Here is a 14,701-nt window from a genome sequence, read left to right on the forward strand (position 1 = left end):
CCCCCCCCCCCCCCAGGTCTTGGCTTAATTAAAATAAAAATCACCACAAGTTCTATGCTGCAGTGTAAATGCAACGTAAATGTACATTTGAATCGGCCCATCTGGTTTTTGTTAGTATTGTTAGATATTCTGTTGTAACCTTTATAACCAGCCTAAAATGAATAAGACTTGCATTTGCTAATATAAAACCATTTGACTGAATGAACAAAAGATCACCTGGAACAGACTGTAAACTTACATCATTACAGTTCACAAACATTTGTGGATTCACAGTGCATTTGGACACTGATCACTCTTGCTAATGAGTATTGAGAGATCACAGAGATTACTGAAAGTCACGTTTTTCACAGGTGCCAGAAACTGGTTATGATGTGCAGAGCTTTCCCTGTAGCACACAGTGTGTAACTGGTCAAGACTATGAACAAAAAACAGCTCACATGTTACAACTGGCAGAAGGATGTTTGCTTTGGCATTTTTCACTTGACAGAGGACAGTGAAGAAATTTTGCTACCAGTTTGCTAACCTGGCTGCTGGTTTAGCTCTCGTATTTAGAGAGGGAGTAAATTTTCATAAAATCCTGCTTGGTAAAAATTTATGCCCTGGTTATGATGCATCGTGATAGATGAAATTTTAATATTGTGAAATGTAAGTAATAGCAAGAATATTCAAGGAAGTAGCGTTCATTGAAAGTATGGATCTATTTGTCTTTCATTCTCCGATTCATTTTAAATTCTTAAATTACACAGTTATTTGGCATGGACCGTGACCATCATTCGAGGAAGGCTTTAGTTTCTCTTCCCCGTTGGGCTCAGTGTTTTGATTTGACATATACTGAAGACATGATGAAAGCCAGGAATCCTGTTTGTCATTATTTTTTTGCCCTCATTGATGTGCCTGGCACATATGTTGATGGTGCATAATTCAAACCCTGAGACTACGACCAGGTTCTTGTGTATGAATCATAGCATAAATGCTGACTGGGAGTATAAACCATGTGGTTGTGTGTAAAGCACTAATTAGCTTTCCATCACAAGATACTGTACACTCTCTGATTCTATGCCCAGACAATGAGGGGAGGGTTGTTGAGGATAAGGCAATTTAGTTTCACCAAAAGAAGAATAAAACCCACAATGAAAAAGAAATTCAGTATTCTGTCCCAGCTATTTCATAACATTGTGAAGCCCACTGATGGAGACTAAATGACAGATATGTGATTAGTAAGGAGTTTCTCTGCCTGATGATACAGAGTAGGCCGTTGACTGTATGTGGGTGTCTGGAAGCCCATGTTTATGCACTTTTCTTAAGACTCCATCAGCTTACTCCCACTCTACACTGATTATGTGATAGAAAATGGTTTGTTGCTCACAAATTTTCTTTCTTTCTTCACAGATGTAGTGTTATGATAAAACTGAAGTTATGTTATTGTGCAGCATATGTCCAGATGAATATCAGTTTATAATGTTTATTATGTGTTTCTGCTTCTACATTTAACATAACTGATCGCAGCAGCAGCAGCAACATAAACAACAACAACAACAGTAATAAATATAGCTGCAAGCAGCAATAAAGGGGCAGAGTAGCTCGTGGCCACAAGTTAAACAAGTAATCAGAACAACCCCTGAACAAGACACCAGTCCATCACAGGATAACAGACACATTGACACGCACTCTTACAGTCACACCTTTTGGAGATTTCACAAAAATCCACGTAGGACTTCTATGTCCATCGAAAGCCATTGAAAAAAACATAAAACCAGAATGGCCAAAACACAAAATTCCCGAAACATTCCCCAGCTAGTGTCCTTCACTATGATGGTGCACAAGAAGTTTGGTTGAAATATTTGCTTTCATCATAAAGTAATGGGTAGTGTAATACCTGTTTATGTATTTTTCTGGTATGGCGCCCCCATGAGGCAAAATTTCATGAAACTTGGTGGGTATCCAGTATTCTGCCTGGCAAAGAAGTGAACCAAGTTTGGCATCAATCCAACCAAGCATTGCTGAGATATGGCTTACTTCCTGTTTTGGAGTCCTCTCCATTGAAATTCAGCGAATGAGAACGGCCATATCTTTTGTCCTAACAAAAATCTTTTGATAGCTTTTGGTCAGACCCCTCTCTAGATGATACATAGCACATTTGGTGGTTATAGCATCAACGATCTAGGAATAATTTGCAAAAGTAGGGTTTTTCAATAATTCAAAACGCTGGAGAATCCAATAGGGCGGACTTTGATAAAATGGATATATTCAACTCATCATGATCTAGAGATTTAGGGGGAAAAGATCACTGTTGTAGGGGAAATGGTTCAAAGATTTTAAGGAATGTGCTCTATGACAGTGCCAAATTTCAACAGGATCCACCAAGGGTTACTATGGGCTGCCATAGAAAAACATTAAAAATTGCCAATAACAAGATGGCCAACAAACAAAATGGCCGACACCCAGGATTCATAATATCCCAGTAAGGGATCTTTACTGTGATGATGCACAAAAAGTTTTGTTGAAATATCTGCTTTCATCCTGGAGTAATGGGTATTTTAATACATTTTTTTGTGTGTTTTTCTGGTGTTGCACCCCCATGTGGCCAAGCTTCATGAAACTTGGTGGTTGTCCAGTATTCCCAGTGGCAATGAAGTGTACCAAGTTTGGCATCAGTCTAACCAAGCATTGCTGAGATATGGCTCACTTCCTGTTTGGAATCTTTGCCATTGAAATTCATTGGACGGCAGTGGCTGTATCGTTTGTCCTAGCAAAATTCTTTGTACAACATTTGGTCACACCCCACTGTAGATGAGATGTACCAAATTTGGTAGTGTTATAATGTATAGGATCAACGGTCTAGGACTGGTTTGCAAAAGTAGGTTTTTCGAAAAATTCAAAATGGAAACTCCAATAATACAATCCAATAGGGCGGAAATTAAAGTCAATGGGTGCATTCGACTCATCATGACCCAAGGACTCAGGGAAAAAAAAGAATCACAACTCTAGTTTAAACGGTTCAAAAGTCAAAAGCAAAAATGTACCTTGAAATTCAGCCTATTGGTTACAGGGATGCATAGATTGACCCCGAATTTGGTGGCTGGATACCTTGGACTGTCCTATATCAATGTATTGAATTTCATAACTTTGTACCATACGGTTCTAGGGGATACCATAGACTCCCATTGTGGAAACAATAGTAGTGAAGAATTCTACCAATTACAATAGGGTTCCAGCAACTTTTCTGCTTGGCCCCTAACAATAATAATAATAATAATAATAATAATAATAATAATAATAATAAAATTCACCGTTTGGTCTTATTCTTCAATGAAAATGTTTAGTCTGATACGAAATTAATACCATTTAAAAAAGCACAACACACACACACACAGATATAAAGAGAGTGAGAACAAACACACCACATGTCCAAGGACTCAAACTCTGAAAACAGGACTAAATCAAAAATATAGCTGCAAGCAGCAATGAAGTGGCCAAGCACTTTGAGGCCACCAGGCAGACAACTAATCAGACCAACCCCTTGACAAGACACCAGTCCAGCACAGGGTGAGCAGACACATTGACACCCACTCTTACACTCACACCTCTGGGAGATTACACCAAAATCAACAAAGGTCTTCTAAGGCCTGCCATAGAGAACCATTGAAAAAAATATGATACCAAGATGGCTGAAATACAGAATGACAGACAGAGAGGGTTCATAATATTCCAGCTAGAGCCGTTGACTTTTATTTACTTTTACTCTGAAATAATGGGTATGTTAATCCATTTCTTTTGTGTTTTTGTGGTATAGCACCCCCATGTGACCAAATTTCATGAAACTTGGTGGGTATCCCGAACTCCCACTGGCAATGAAGTGTATCAAGTTTGTTCTGCAAGCAGCTCTGAGATATGCTCGCTTCCTGTTTTAGGGGCTTCGCCATCGAATTTCATTGGATGACAGCGGCCATATCATTTGGTTTGGCAAAATTCTTTATACAACTTTCAATCAGACTACTCTGTAGATAATGTACACCAAATTTGGGGGTGATAGGATCAACAGTCTAGGCCAAGTTTGCAAAAGTAGGTTTTTCAAAAAATTAAAAATGGTAGAAAATCTTGTTACATGGAAATTGACATCAATGAGTGCATTCGACTTGGCATGACCCAAAGATTTGGGGGGGGGGGGGGGGGGGGGGGATCACAAATACAGGACAAAGAGTTCAAAAGTTTACCTTGAACCTTGTACCTTGAAATTTGACCTGTTGGTGGCGCTAGAGGGAATGCATAGATTGCCCCAAAATTGGTGCATGGATAATTTGGACTGTTCTCTATCAATGTGCCAAATTTCATAAAAATCCACCAAGGGGTTCTATGGGCTGCCATAGACTTCCAGAGGGGAAAACGTAATAATGATAAATTCTAACAATTACAGTAGGTGCCTGCAGCTTTGCTGCTTGGCCCCTAATTACTGAGGCACACACTCAGTTATGTCATTAAATCAAATGTTAAACTAGCAACATTTGTCACTTCTTAAAAAACTCTGACAATCAGCACATTAATATGTGAGTTTCTGAAGCAAAGGCACAAGATAGCTTTTAGGTGCAGGTCCACCAATCTCAGAAACCACAGAATTATTAAATATACATTGGACGTTGCGGAAATGGTCATTGTTGGGAGATATAAAATACCAGTAAGATAAAACATGAAAACCATGTCTGCCCTCCTACAATTCCAGACATTTTTAGACACGAATATCAAAAACTAAATGTAATACGTTCCAAGACTTTATATTTTGTACGGATCTTTAAAAATGGCAGTTGCAATCATCGTCTACCTGCGTCTGGACCAATGGCTGTACACCTATGTCACAAGGTTCCTATTGCGCTGCGAAAGTACCTACCCTGAAGTAGGAGCTAAAAAAGCCCCTCAAAACGGAGTTCTTAGAACTATGATCGTTCTAAGTTCCTGCGGTACAAACACGCGAAAAAGGGGGTACTTTCTCCAACAGTTCTAAGAACTATGGAAAAGTTCCTCTGGTGCGAAAGCGCCTACTCACTGTGGCACAATGAGCATGTCAGAAATAATGAACAGAAGGAACAGTGGTCACAAATCTAAGCTCTCTGACAGGGATAGAAGAAAAGCACAGTAAACCCTAAAATCACTACAGAACTGAGCATCCGCCTCCATGATCCACTTTCAATAAAAACAGAACATTGTGAGCTTTATAAAACAGATATTTACAACAGGGCTCATGTTCAAGAACCGCATGTGACCACAGCCAATGCACCACATGTGTAACTCACTGTAAAAAGTGCAAAAACTGAAGCCCTGAGGCCCAGAAAGAGAAACATGGACCGATGAGCTGTCTTTGAGTCTTTTCCTACATGCACTTGGGCTAATGTTTAGAGAACGCCAAAGGATCCTCCAACCCAGCTACTAGCAGTTAAACATGGCATTGTGGATCTGTTATCTTATGGCTAGACTTTTTGTTGGAATCACAGTGTGGACTAGGAAAATGAATTCATTTTAGGTGACCAAGCAAACTTTATGGTGAAACACTGCATCTTCAAAATGTCTTCATGTTCCAAGGGCATAATGCCCCTTAAGAGATTCAGTGGTGATTTCATGAGCACTCAGATAACACTGAAAGGCTTCCATGGAATCAGCAGTGACCAGACCTACATGCTGCTGAGTGTGTATGGGCTGTTTTAGAGGATAAAGAGTACAGTACCTTTCCACCTCTGTCACGACTTGGAAAACTGCAGACTTTCCATCTTGAAAAATGGACCAGCTCAAAGGTTGCATAACAGTACTCCAGTAAAGATTAAAGATGTTCTGAAGGCAAGAGACTACTGGTTTATCTATGTATCTGTCCACACACACACACACACACACACACATACACACACACACACACACACACACATTTTTCAACCTAAACCACTAGACAGATCACTATGTGCTTTATTGTATGATCAAAACATGACAAAGGGTAAATTCTCCAAAATAAAATGCTTATGGCACTCGTATTGTCAGCACAAAATGTTTCCCAATCATTGTGCATCTTATTACCTTACATTAGCATAATCAATAAATGTGTGTGGTGAGTGGATCTTCGCTTTCTATCAACTTTCCTCTGTTAATGAAATACACACAGTACACCACAAGATGGAGGACTTGGTCTATGTGAGTACATTGAGGTCTTGCCAAATTTGTCCAAACTAAACCAGGCTCCAGTGTTGTGTTTTAATGATGCATGGCTTGTTTATTATAATAATATTCCAGAACTCCAGAGCTTCCAGAATGTCTCTCCTCTTTTCTCTGACAAAAGTGACTTCATAACCTTTTGTGTTGAGGAATCTGTAGGCCTGATGATTCTTGGCCACTGTACACTTCAACATGAAAAAAGCAAAAATATCATCATGTGTTTGTGAAAAATATTTCAATTCTGAAAAATAAGACCAATTTTAAACCCTTAACTTGTTGTTAATCAGTTCTCTAAGGAAAGGAAATGAAAGAAACTTATTTATGTATTTATTTATTTGTTTGTTTGTTTGTTTTTACTTTTTTTTTACTGGCAATTGAGGGCATGGCATGTTTTGTCCTGCAGAGAGAGGACTTTGACGTATATGTTTGGAAATACTTAGTTCTTCAATTACAGAAGCATAGCACAGGAAAAAAGACAGCTGCAAAGTATGCATGACAGTGCAGGTATTTATTTTTATGAAGTTTTGCACTTGCCAGCAATTTAATCTTGTCACATTTGATAAAGCGTCTCTGTTTGGCTGGTGCTGATACAGTCATCTTAGCAATGCATGGACACCTTCAAAATATTTACAATATTTACAATGATCATCAACATCACATTTGGTGAATTATGGAAATGAGTACATGCAGTAGATTAAATGTTGCTTTAAGTTCTGCAGTAGCCAGTTTATCTCAACTCCAGAAACTGAAAACCAGAGCAAAGGCATATCAGATGACCTTTGACCCAAATGACAATTGATCAATACTGTCAGTGGTGTTTGCAGAGGAAAACAACATTTTTGCAGGCATTCTGAGGACAGCTCTGTGGTACTGCTGTAGTTACTGTAATGTGCTCAATCTGTACCAGAATATATTCCAGCTCTAATCCCATGTATGACAGAGATTGTACATTTGATATTAAATATTTGCACTCATCACAAGTTGCATTACAAATTACAATTATCAGGCCAAAAATGAATTAAACTTATTGTCGAAATTATTAGACAAACTTTTCAACAAAGAGGGAAAAAGGGAAATATTTTTAGATAAATATTTGACAAAAAACAAGAGTGAAAAGAAATGTTTTAAATTGTTTTCTTGTAAGTGTAAAAAGATGGAAATTATGACAAATCCTCTGGTAAGGCATCCCAGACCTGGGGCCCTAGTGACTGACAACTAAGGGAAGAATATTGGGAGCACATACTAAAGGCCTTGCAAAGCTAGTGAGAGGATTATAAAAATCACATCCTAATGGCTAACTGGCACAGGGATTATAAAAATCACATCCTAACAGATAACTGCCACAGTTTTTGTTCTGTACTAAATTGTTTGCCTGCTGTGTCTTGTTGTTGTTTTGTTTTGTTTTGTTTTATTTCATAACACCTGCATCGTTGTAATCTGCACTTTTTGTGGCAAAAGCGCAAATTAGCTTCCCTGTATTTACTGTGAAAAGAAAGTTTAAGATCAATCAAGACTCAGCTGGTGGTTCCTATGACTTCAGGCATATTTCCCTCCCTGTTACTCTGATCCTTGAACAAGCTGTTTTGTCACTGTTTAATGGTATTTGTCTGTAGTGGTGTGGGCCACAAGTTGTATATGGTTCAAACCGGTGTAAGAACTGTAAAATTCATTTGTGAAAACAAACTGTCGCTGAAAGCTGGAGCGTGTTCATTTCGAGGACAGCAGATGGCGATATTACTCCATAAGCAGAGGCTGTTCAAGTTTTCCGACTGCCTGCAGTACAGTTCAGAGAATATTTTATGCCTGTGGATTTCTTAACAGTGTAATTTATATAGGCTATATCTCTATGATGTTTTTCAGTCACTTATCCGATCACAAGTTTGTATGTTTTCCCCAACTCAATGCTTATACTTTTGGCTTCCGTTTCATTTCAACAATCAGATTGAAACGGAGTCCCAGTGTTTATTCTCTGTGAATTAAACAATAATCATAATCATATATGCGTTGATTAACCCTTCAGACAGGCCCAGGGTCGCAAACTTTAATGCTGAAAATTTTGCCACATATTTTGTTTCAATTCCACATTCAGGTCACGCTTAGCAATCGGGCTCCGTTTTTATCTGATCACCAAGAGCATGGCATTTAAACGTCCAGTAAACGTCGTAGGTCGTCTTTATTCCGGACTCTTCGACAATTCCTAGGTATTAGTATTGAAACACGTAGTGCAATATAGACTGTAGAATAAATGAATAAAATACTCATATTAGAATCTGAGGTGTCCTCAATATTTAATGGTTGAGAATTTAGTAAGGATAAAACAAATGGGATATACAATGTGTCTAAGTATCCACTCACTCTGATAGCTTTAGTTATCGTTTCGAGAACGTTTGATATATAAAATAACCCTGTTTAACGAATGATGCCCAGAAGTCGAGTGTATCAGAACTAGCTTATTTCAGTGTAACCGAGACAGCTAAGTAACCATGTCTTTATTGTACGCTGTATTTAAAAAATATTGTAATAGTTTACGAAGGAATCTCTTTTCCTGAATTCTTCTCAATTTGTCGCATTGAATGATAATAAACAAATGGCCTAATATTAAAAACTAGATTTTTTTTAAATATATAAAATCCGTTAATGACCTCGAATTCACCAATAAATACTCAATCCAACAAGGATTTGAACCTTGAAAATCGAACCACAACTGATAAAGACAGGCTATAAAATACTGACCTGCTTTGACTCAACTATGTCTTGTCTCACATTTGTGTAGTTTAGGGGCGCCGGTGGGAATTAATGCGTACAACTGATAGTGTTTTGTTTATTTTTGCTGTTTTTGTTTGTTTGTGTATTATTTACGATATCAGAACGTTTTTAAGATGCATTAAAAATAATTGTTTAAAAGTCATTTTTAGGGCGACATCGGTATCAAGCATTGATTAAGCGCAATATGTTTCATTCGCACACTGACGGCAAGCGTTTGGGGAAATTTTACGGCTTTAGTTATATACTCAAATATCATTTCTTTGGTCAATGACAACTCATCATATGTCCGATTAGCCAGCATTTGCGACACGTATCGAAACAGAACATCACTACACGGATGGTGAGACATTTCATTTATTCGATGAAATTAGGTCAATATTTAAAAAAAAACGACAAGGCATCTATAAAATGGTTGCTTCTTATTTCTGACCAGGTGTACAACACTGCCTATGACACCAGGAGGACTAATTAGTATTGTGAAATCTACAACGATGTAAAATCCTTTCCCTTCATGAGAAATACAATATATCGTTCTTGTTGTCCATTACCTCACATGGGCAACTGATTTAAAATAAGTGCGGCCATTAATTATTTTATTGTATGCATTTTTCATGATACAAATGAAATGCCATATAAAGCAATACTGAATAACTGACAAACACTGCTGTTTATACGAACAGGTCAACTCAAACCTGACAGACATAGTTTTCCAACAAAGTGACTTCTTCTGAAGTATGACTTTTACATATGCAAAGCTCATAGCTTGTGCGTGTGTGACGTATGCTAGCCTTCACGGAACTTTGTTCTGACAGGCAATTTTGTGTTGCGTTTCATTATGCTTTTAGCCAGTCCCCATATATTAAGTTCACTAACCACTGTTCAGTGTGCAGGGTGGACACTAAGTATTCTTCAGTTCTTAAGTACAATTTTTAAAGGACTTAAAGTACATTTTTAACTGCACTTACGGTTTTACCCAAGTTCATTTTTTGTAATATTGTACTTTGACTCCACAGATTCTATAAAATATTATTATTTCCTAAACGTGACACAGCGTGTTGCGGAGTGAAAGGTGAAAATATTTTAAAAACTACTTAAAAAAAAAAGAATTCAAGAAAAGTTATAAGTTCTAAAATAATGAATCACATAGGTTAAGAACATGGACAATAAACATGCACGTGCGCGTTTTTCAAAAAGTACTGTACTTAAGTGTTTACACTTAGTGTTCACCCCTGATTGGCCGAGGAAAAATATTTTGGTATAGAGTATTGTAGTCTCTGTCAGTTGTTTTTTTTTTTTGTTTGTTTGTTTGTTTTTTGTTTGTTTTTTCGTCGCATCTTTGACAGACTGCATGTTCAGTGTTCTCTTCACCCGTCAATGATGTCCACAATAAGAGTTTAAAGCCAGTGCGACTTTAATTTTAGAAGCAATCCGCCATCCGTGGCCGAATTCTGGCCTGAATTAGCGTTTACATCACGCAGGGTTTGACGTCCTGGCACACGCCTTGGTGGTGCTGATGCAGCTGATGGTGATAGTAGGATCCGCTGGCGCTCGGATGAAACGAAGCGATGCCGTTAAAGTTCAAGACAAAATCTTTCCTGTCGCACACCGGTGATGAGTGTGTCTGATAGCGAGGAATTCCCACTACAATTAATGAGAAAATTATAGACAAATATCAGACATAAAAATGGTAAGTCTTAAATGACATTTCTAAAGACTGATTCAAACACTAATTCTCTTACTGCATTCATTTGTAGCGTTTGGTTTATTACAAGTGTTTGAACCTTAAGGAATGTAACGGCAGGCCACGTGTCATTGACCTTTATACAAGGTTTTACCAGTGTCACATTGGAATCATTCAAACCGCGTGCCACTCTTCACTAATGATTATGGTCATCCAAATGTCGCATTTCAAAGTCGATATCTGTACGCTTCATGAATACATTTGCTAACCACATGCGCTAAACACGCTCATATGGCAGAGCGTTTTGAAGGCCTACTTAGTGCTTTCAACAGCTGTATATCTGCGTAATATGTAGCAAACAGCAATAAAGTACACTAAATACACTTGATCATTTGGAATTACAAATGTACATGTACGCTGTCCTCATGTAGTGAAAATATAATAACTTTGCACAGAAGTGCATCTTCTTACGTTGTAATTATTGTAATAGGCCTTCCGTCAGACAATTTGGTCACAGTGGACATTAGCTAATATATGTTATTTATGTATTTTATGATCATTTATCTGACCTTGGGGATAGCTGTTACTAGTCACAAACCTTTACTACAGGTCCTTTTTTAGACTTGCCTCAAAGCTCACCTACCTACCACCATTTGCTTAACAAGGTTCTTAAACATTACAAGGCATCCACGGACAAAACGTCCGTGTCATTTGCTGCATATGTCGAAATTACACCAGATGTGACGGTTCCATGCGAGGTATGTTTTGTTTCACGCTACGACGTGGGGTATTTTGAGGCCTCGCTTTTCAAAACAACATTCCAGGTGATTGGCAGCTCGTATTAGTGTATGAGCCCCCGCAGAAGACAATCTCAAACACAGACGACTGCTTGCACTCTAGATAGACGAAATTCACATTAAATTTGACAAGGCCTCGGCGTCCTGTGGGGTATGCGCCGTTTGTAAAATTCTCTTCAGTCTGCTGTGGTGTTGAGGTTTAATCCCTAGTCCGCTGAAAAAGACGACCGTTGTTTTCTTAACCCTCAAGACCGGGGTTAAGAAACGATGGTTGGGTCGCTGATCTCAAAAATCCCTAGTACTGCACAAAACAGCGCTGAAGATAAGGCAACCGCTGTTTTCTTTGTTAGATCCGCAGCTCACAAATATTCCTGCAGTATCAATTTAGCATGTAATCGAATAAGCGAAAAGGTTAACTTTTAATTGTTATGCTGACATTATTAGATAGACATAACATGCATAGGAGCTTTTAGGCTACCACAGTATAGGCTTCGAACACTCTTTAGCTCTACTTCCTACATATACTAGACAATACGTGTAGGGGCCCCAATATTCATATTCTTAGTATTCCATATCTTATCTTTAATGACAGAACAATTTAATACCTTTGTATTTTACAAAAATGTAACTATATAACTGTTAAATATTAAACTATGTATTATTATTCTTATTATGCTTATTCTTATTATTGTTTTTATTATTATTATTATTATTATTATATGGTTGTCAGCAACTACTGTAATAATAATAACAATGATAACAACAACAACAACAACAACAACAACAATAATAATAATAATAATAATAATAATAATAATAATAATAATAATAAACACAGCTAAAAATACAACATATTAGCTTTCAGTTATTATGCTGACATTGTTAGACAGACATAATATGCACAGGAGCTGTTAGTACAGTCTGGGCTTCGAACACTCTTTAGCTTTACTTCCCTCAGTTACCAGACGATAGCTTTTCTACTACTACTAAAACTAAAACACAGCTCAAAAACATACCAAATTGATTAAGCCTGGAGCACAAAGCATTTTTGTTTTGTTTTCTTTCGATGCATTTCGTTTAGATACTTCAGTTGTCTTATTATCAGATGATTTATATATTTTTGATCCGGATCAGAACTGAGTAGTTCGCAGGTTTATTCATACACTTAAAATAAAAAGGCCTAATTAGAATACTAGTTAATATGATATCAACATTGCATATCCATATCATATTAGCCAGAATTTAGCAAGTGTCTTTAAAAACCTTCTCAGATTTATTTATAGTATGTTGATTTTTTTAGATTGCAGTGTGCATATGTAAAATATGTTGGCTGTTTGGCTAATGCTTGCTTCCATTGGGCAAAATGTCTTGCTAGATCGCTATGCCGGTATTTCAGCTTGTTCTTTTATCGCACTGAAATGCTGCAAACTGCAGATTCAGCGTTACAGTATTACTGTGCGAATAACGTTTGTTTAATGCATATTCTACCCTGTTCAACTCGGTAATGTCAGATTTTTACAGAATCAATACACTTCACGCCTTTAATCTGAGTATTTAAATGTTGCAATTCTGTGCACCAAAGAAATATTTAATTTGTTTGCGTTTCTGTGTCAAGTATCAGTTATTTTAGATTAGTTTATGAGATCGGTACCTGAAATATCGGCTGAATCCCTGCTGTTGTGGTGTAGATAGCTCTGCTCCAGAGAATACGAGGACATGCTGGAGTGCAATCCGGATGATGTCGGGCTGTTAGAGGCCAGGGGTTGTTGCTTTATGTAGGGGGATACACTGGACGAAGCCCAGTGCGCGGAGGCGGCTGCATAAGGCGAGTGACACTCCAGAGAGCCAGCCATGGCAGGGGGCGAGTGGAGAGGACTACTGCTGCTATCCGGGCCGTACTCGCCGTTGGACGTCACCTGACAAGCCGTCATGTATGTAGAACCTGGGCTTGGTGACATGTGTGGGACATGATGACTTGCACTTAGCCCGTCGTAACCCCCCGGCACACCAGAAGCTGCGTTCATCATGTCCAGGTTGTAGCCATTGGCATGACACGCGAGGGACGCAGAAGGCGTTTGGAAATCGAAGTTCTGGGGTAGCATAGACGCACCGAAGCCAATGCCATTCATCATGCGGTACATTGGTTTTAGAGCTTGGCATTTCCTGCGGAAACCCCGCGGTCTACGGCGAAAGGAACCCTCCTCGAACATGAATTCGCTGCCAGGGTCTATGGTCCAGTAATGACCTTTACCCGGCCGCCCAAGGCCCTTAGGAAGTTTAATGAAACATTCGTTCAGTGATAGGTTGTGTCTGACAGAATTCTTCCAACCTTGATAAGACCCCCTGAAAAACGGGAAGCGGGCCTGCAGAAACTGATAGATCTCACTAAGCGTCAGCCTTTTCGTAGGAGAACTTTGAATCGCCATCACTATCAGAGCTATATAAGAATAAGGCGGTTTTTCTGGGCGTCTCATACCCGAGTTCGCTTTTTTGCCTTTGGTGGTGACTGCAGCCGCAGCGCTCTCCAGCACCGTCTGTGCGTTCTGCAGCACCGAGTGCATGGCCCCAGACGCCGGACTGGATCTGAGAGGAGGCGGTGGATCAAGCTGTTGCTGCGCTGTTTCAGTCGTCATGATTGCACGTCCGTTCTGTTTCTAAACTCCCCAGTAGAAATTGTGGGCAGGGAGACAATGGGAAAGATTCAGATCTTAATCAACGCCCCACTGAATTTCTCCAAGCAAATGCACGCCAAACTCAAGGAGAATGTAGCGCTCCCTTCACTCCAATATTGTACTACGCGAAACACTCCAAAGGCAGGAGAAGGGGGTTTCCACGCGTGCTAAGGTCAGTGCCTGGGGGAACTTTTTTGCGCACTGGATGCAGTCTTGCTCCAAGCCACCAGCTGTGTGTCGCCAGGACGGCGGCTCTTCTTCTGTCTCTTGGTGGCCATCGTGAGTCTTAATCCTTTAAGAGAAGGAAACTCTCAAAGCTTCGGGGCCCTCTTGCGCACAGCCGCTCGGCCAAACAAAACGCGACCACCTATCAATTCGTAAATCTTTCTCTGCCCCCTAGATCCCTGCTAAATCCCTCCAAGAAATCGCCCTCGACTCTAGAGACCCACCCCCTTCCAAAATCTGGCCCATGTCCAGCTATCATTCTAGCGGGAGGTTCTGCAGAGTCCGAGCAAAGAAATGGATTTAGCACTCCTCCTCCCTTCTGACAACTCTAATACACGCAATTACGACATTCATCAAACCCGCTTTAGACA

The 14,701-nt window shown here is 39.2% G+C and overlaps 1 protein-coding gene across 1 annotated transcript; it reads right to left on the reverse strand.

Moving 5' to 3' along the window:
- Nucleotides 1–10,420: 10,420 nt before the first annotated feature.
- Nucleotides 10,421–14,066, reverse strand: foxf2a (forkhead box F2a). The gene is made up of 2 exons (XM_030775772.1): nucleotides 13,085–14,066; nucleotides 10,421–10,596 (listed from the first exon to the last, which is right to left on the reverse strand). The coding sequence occupies exons 1-2, from the start codon at nucleotides 14,064–14,066 to the stop codon at nucleotides 10,421–10,423; spliced, it is 1,158 nt and encodes a 385-aa protein (XP_030631632.1).
- Nucleotides 14,067–14,701: the final 635 nt, after the last annotated feature.

This window comes from Chanos chanos, chromosome 5, assembly GCF_902362185.1.
Source record: "Chanos chanos chromosome 5, fChaCha1.1, whole genome shotgun sequence".
Classification (NCBI taxonomy): domain Eukaryota; kingdom Metazoa; phylum Chordata; class Actinopteri; order Gonorynchiformes; family Chanidae; genus Chanos; species Chanos chanos.

Bases quoted from the DNA above. Each gene is read 5' to 3' on its own strand.
- foxf2a (XM_030775772.1), bottom strand. From the start codon at position 14,066: ATGACGACTGAAACAGCGCAGCAACAGCTTGATCCACCGCCTCCTCTC. The intron at 10,597-13,084 runs GTACCGATCTCA...CATTAATTGTAG, and splicing joins GGATTCAGCCGATATTTCAG to TGGGAATTCCTCGCTATCAG.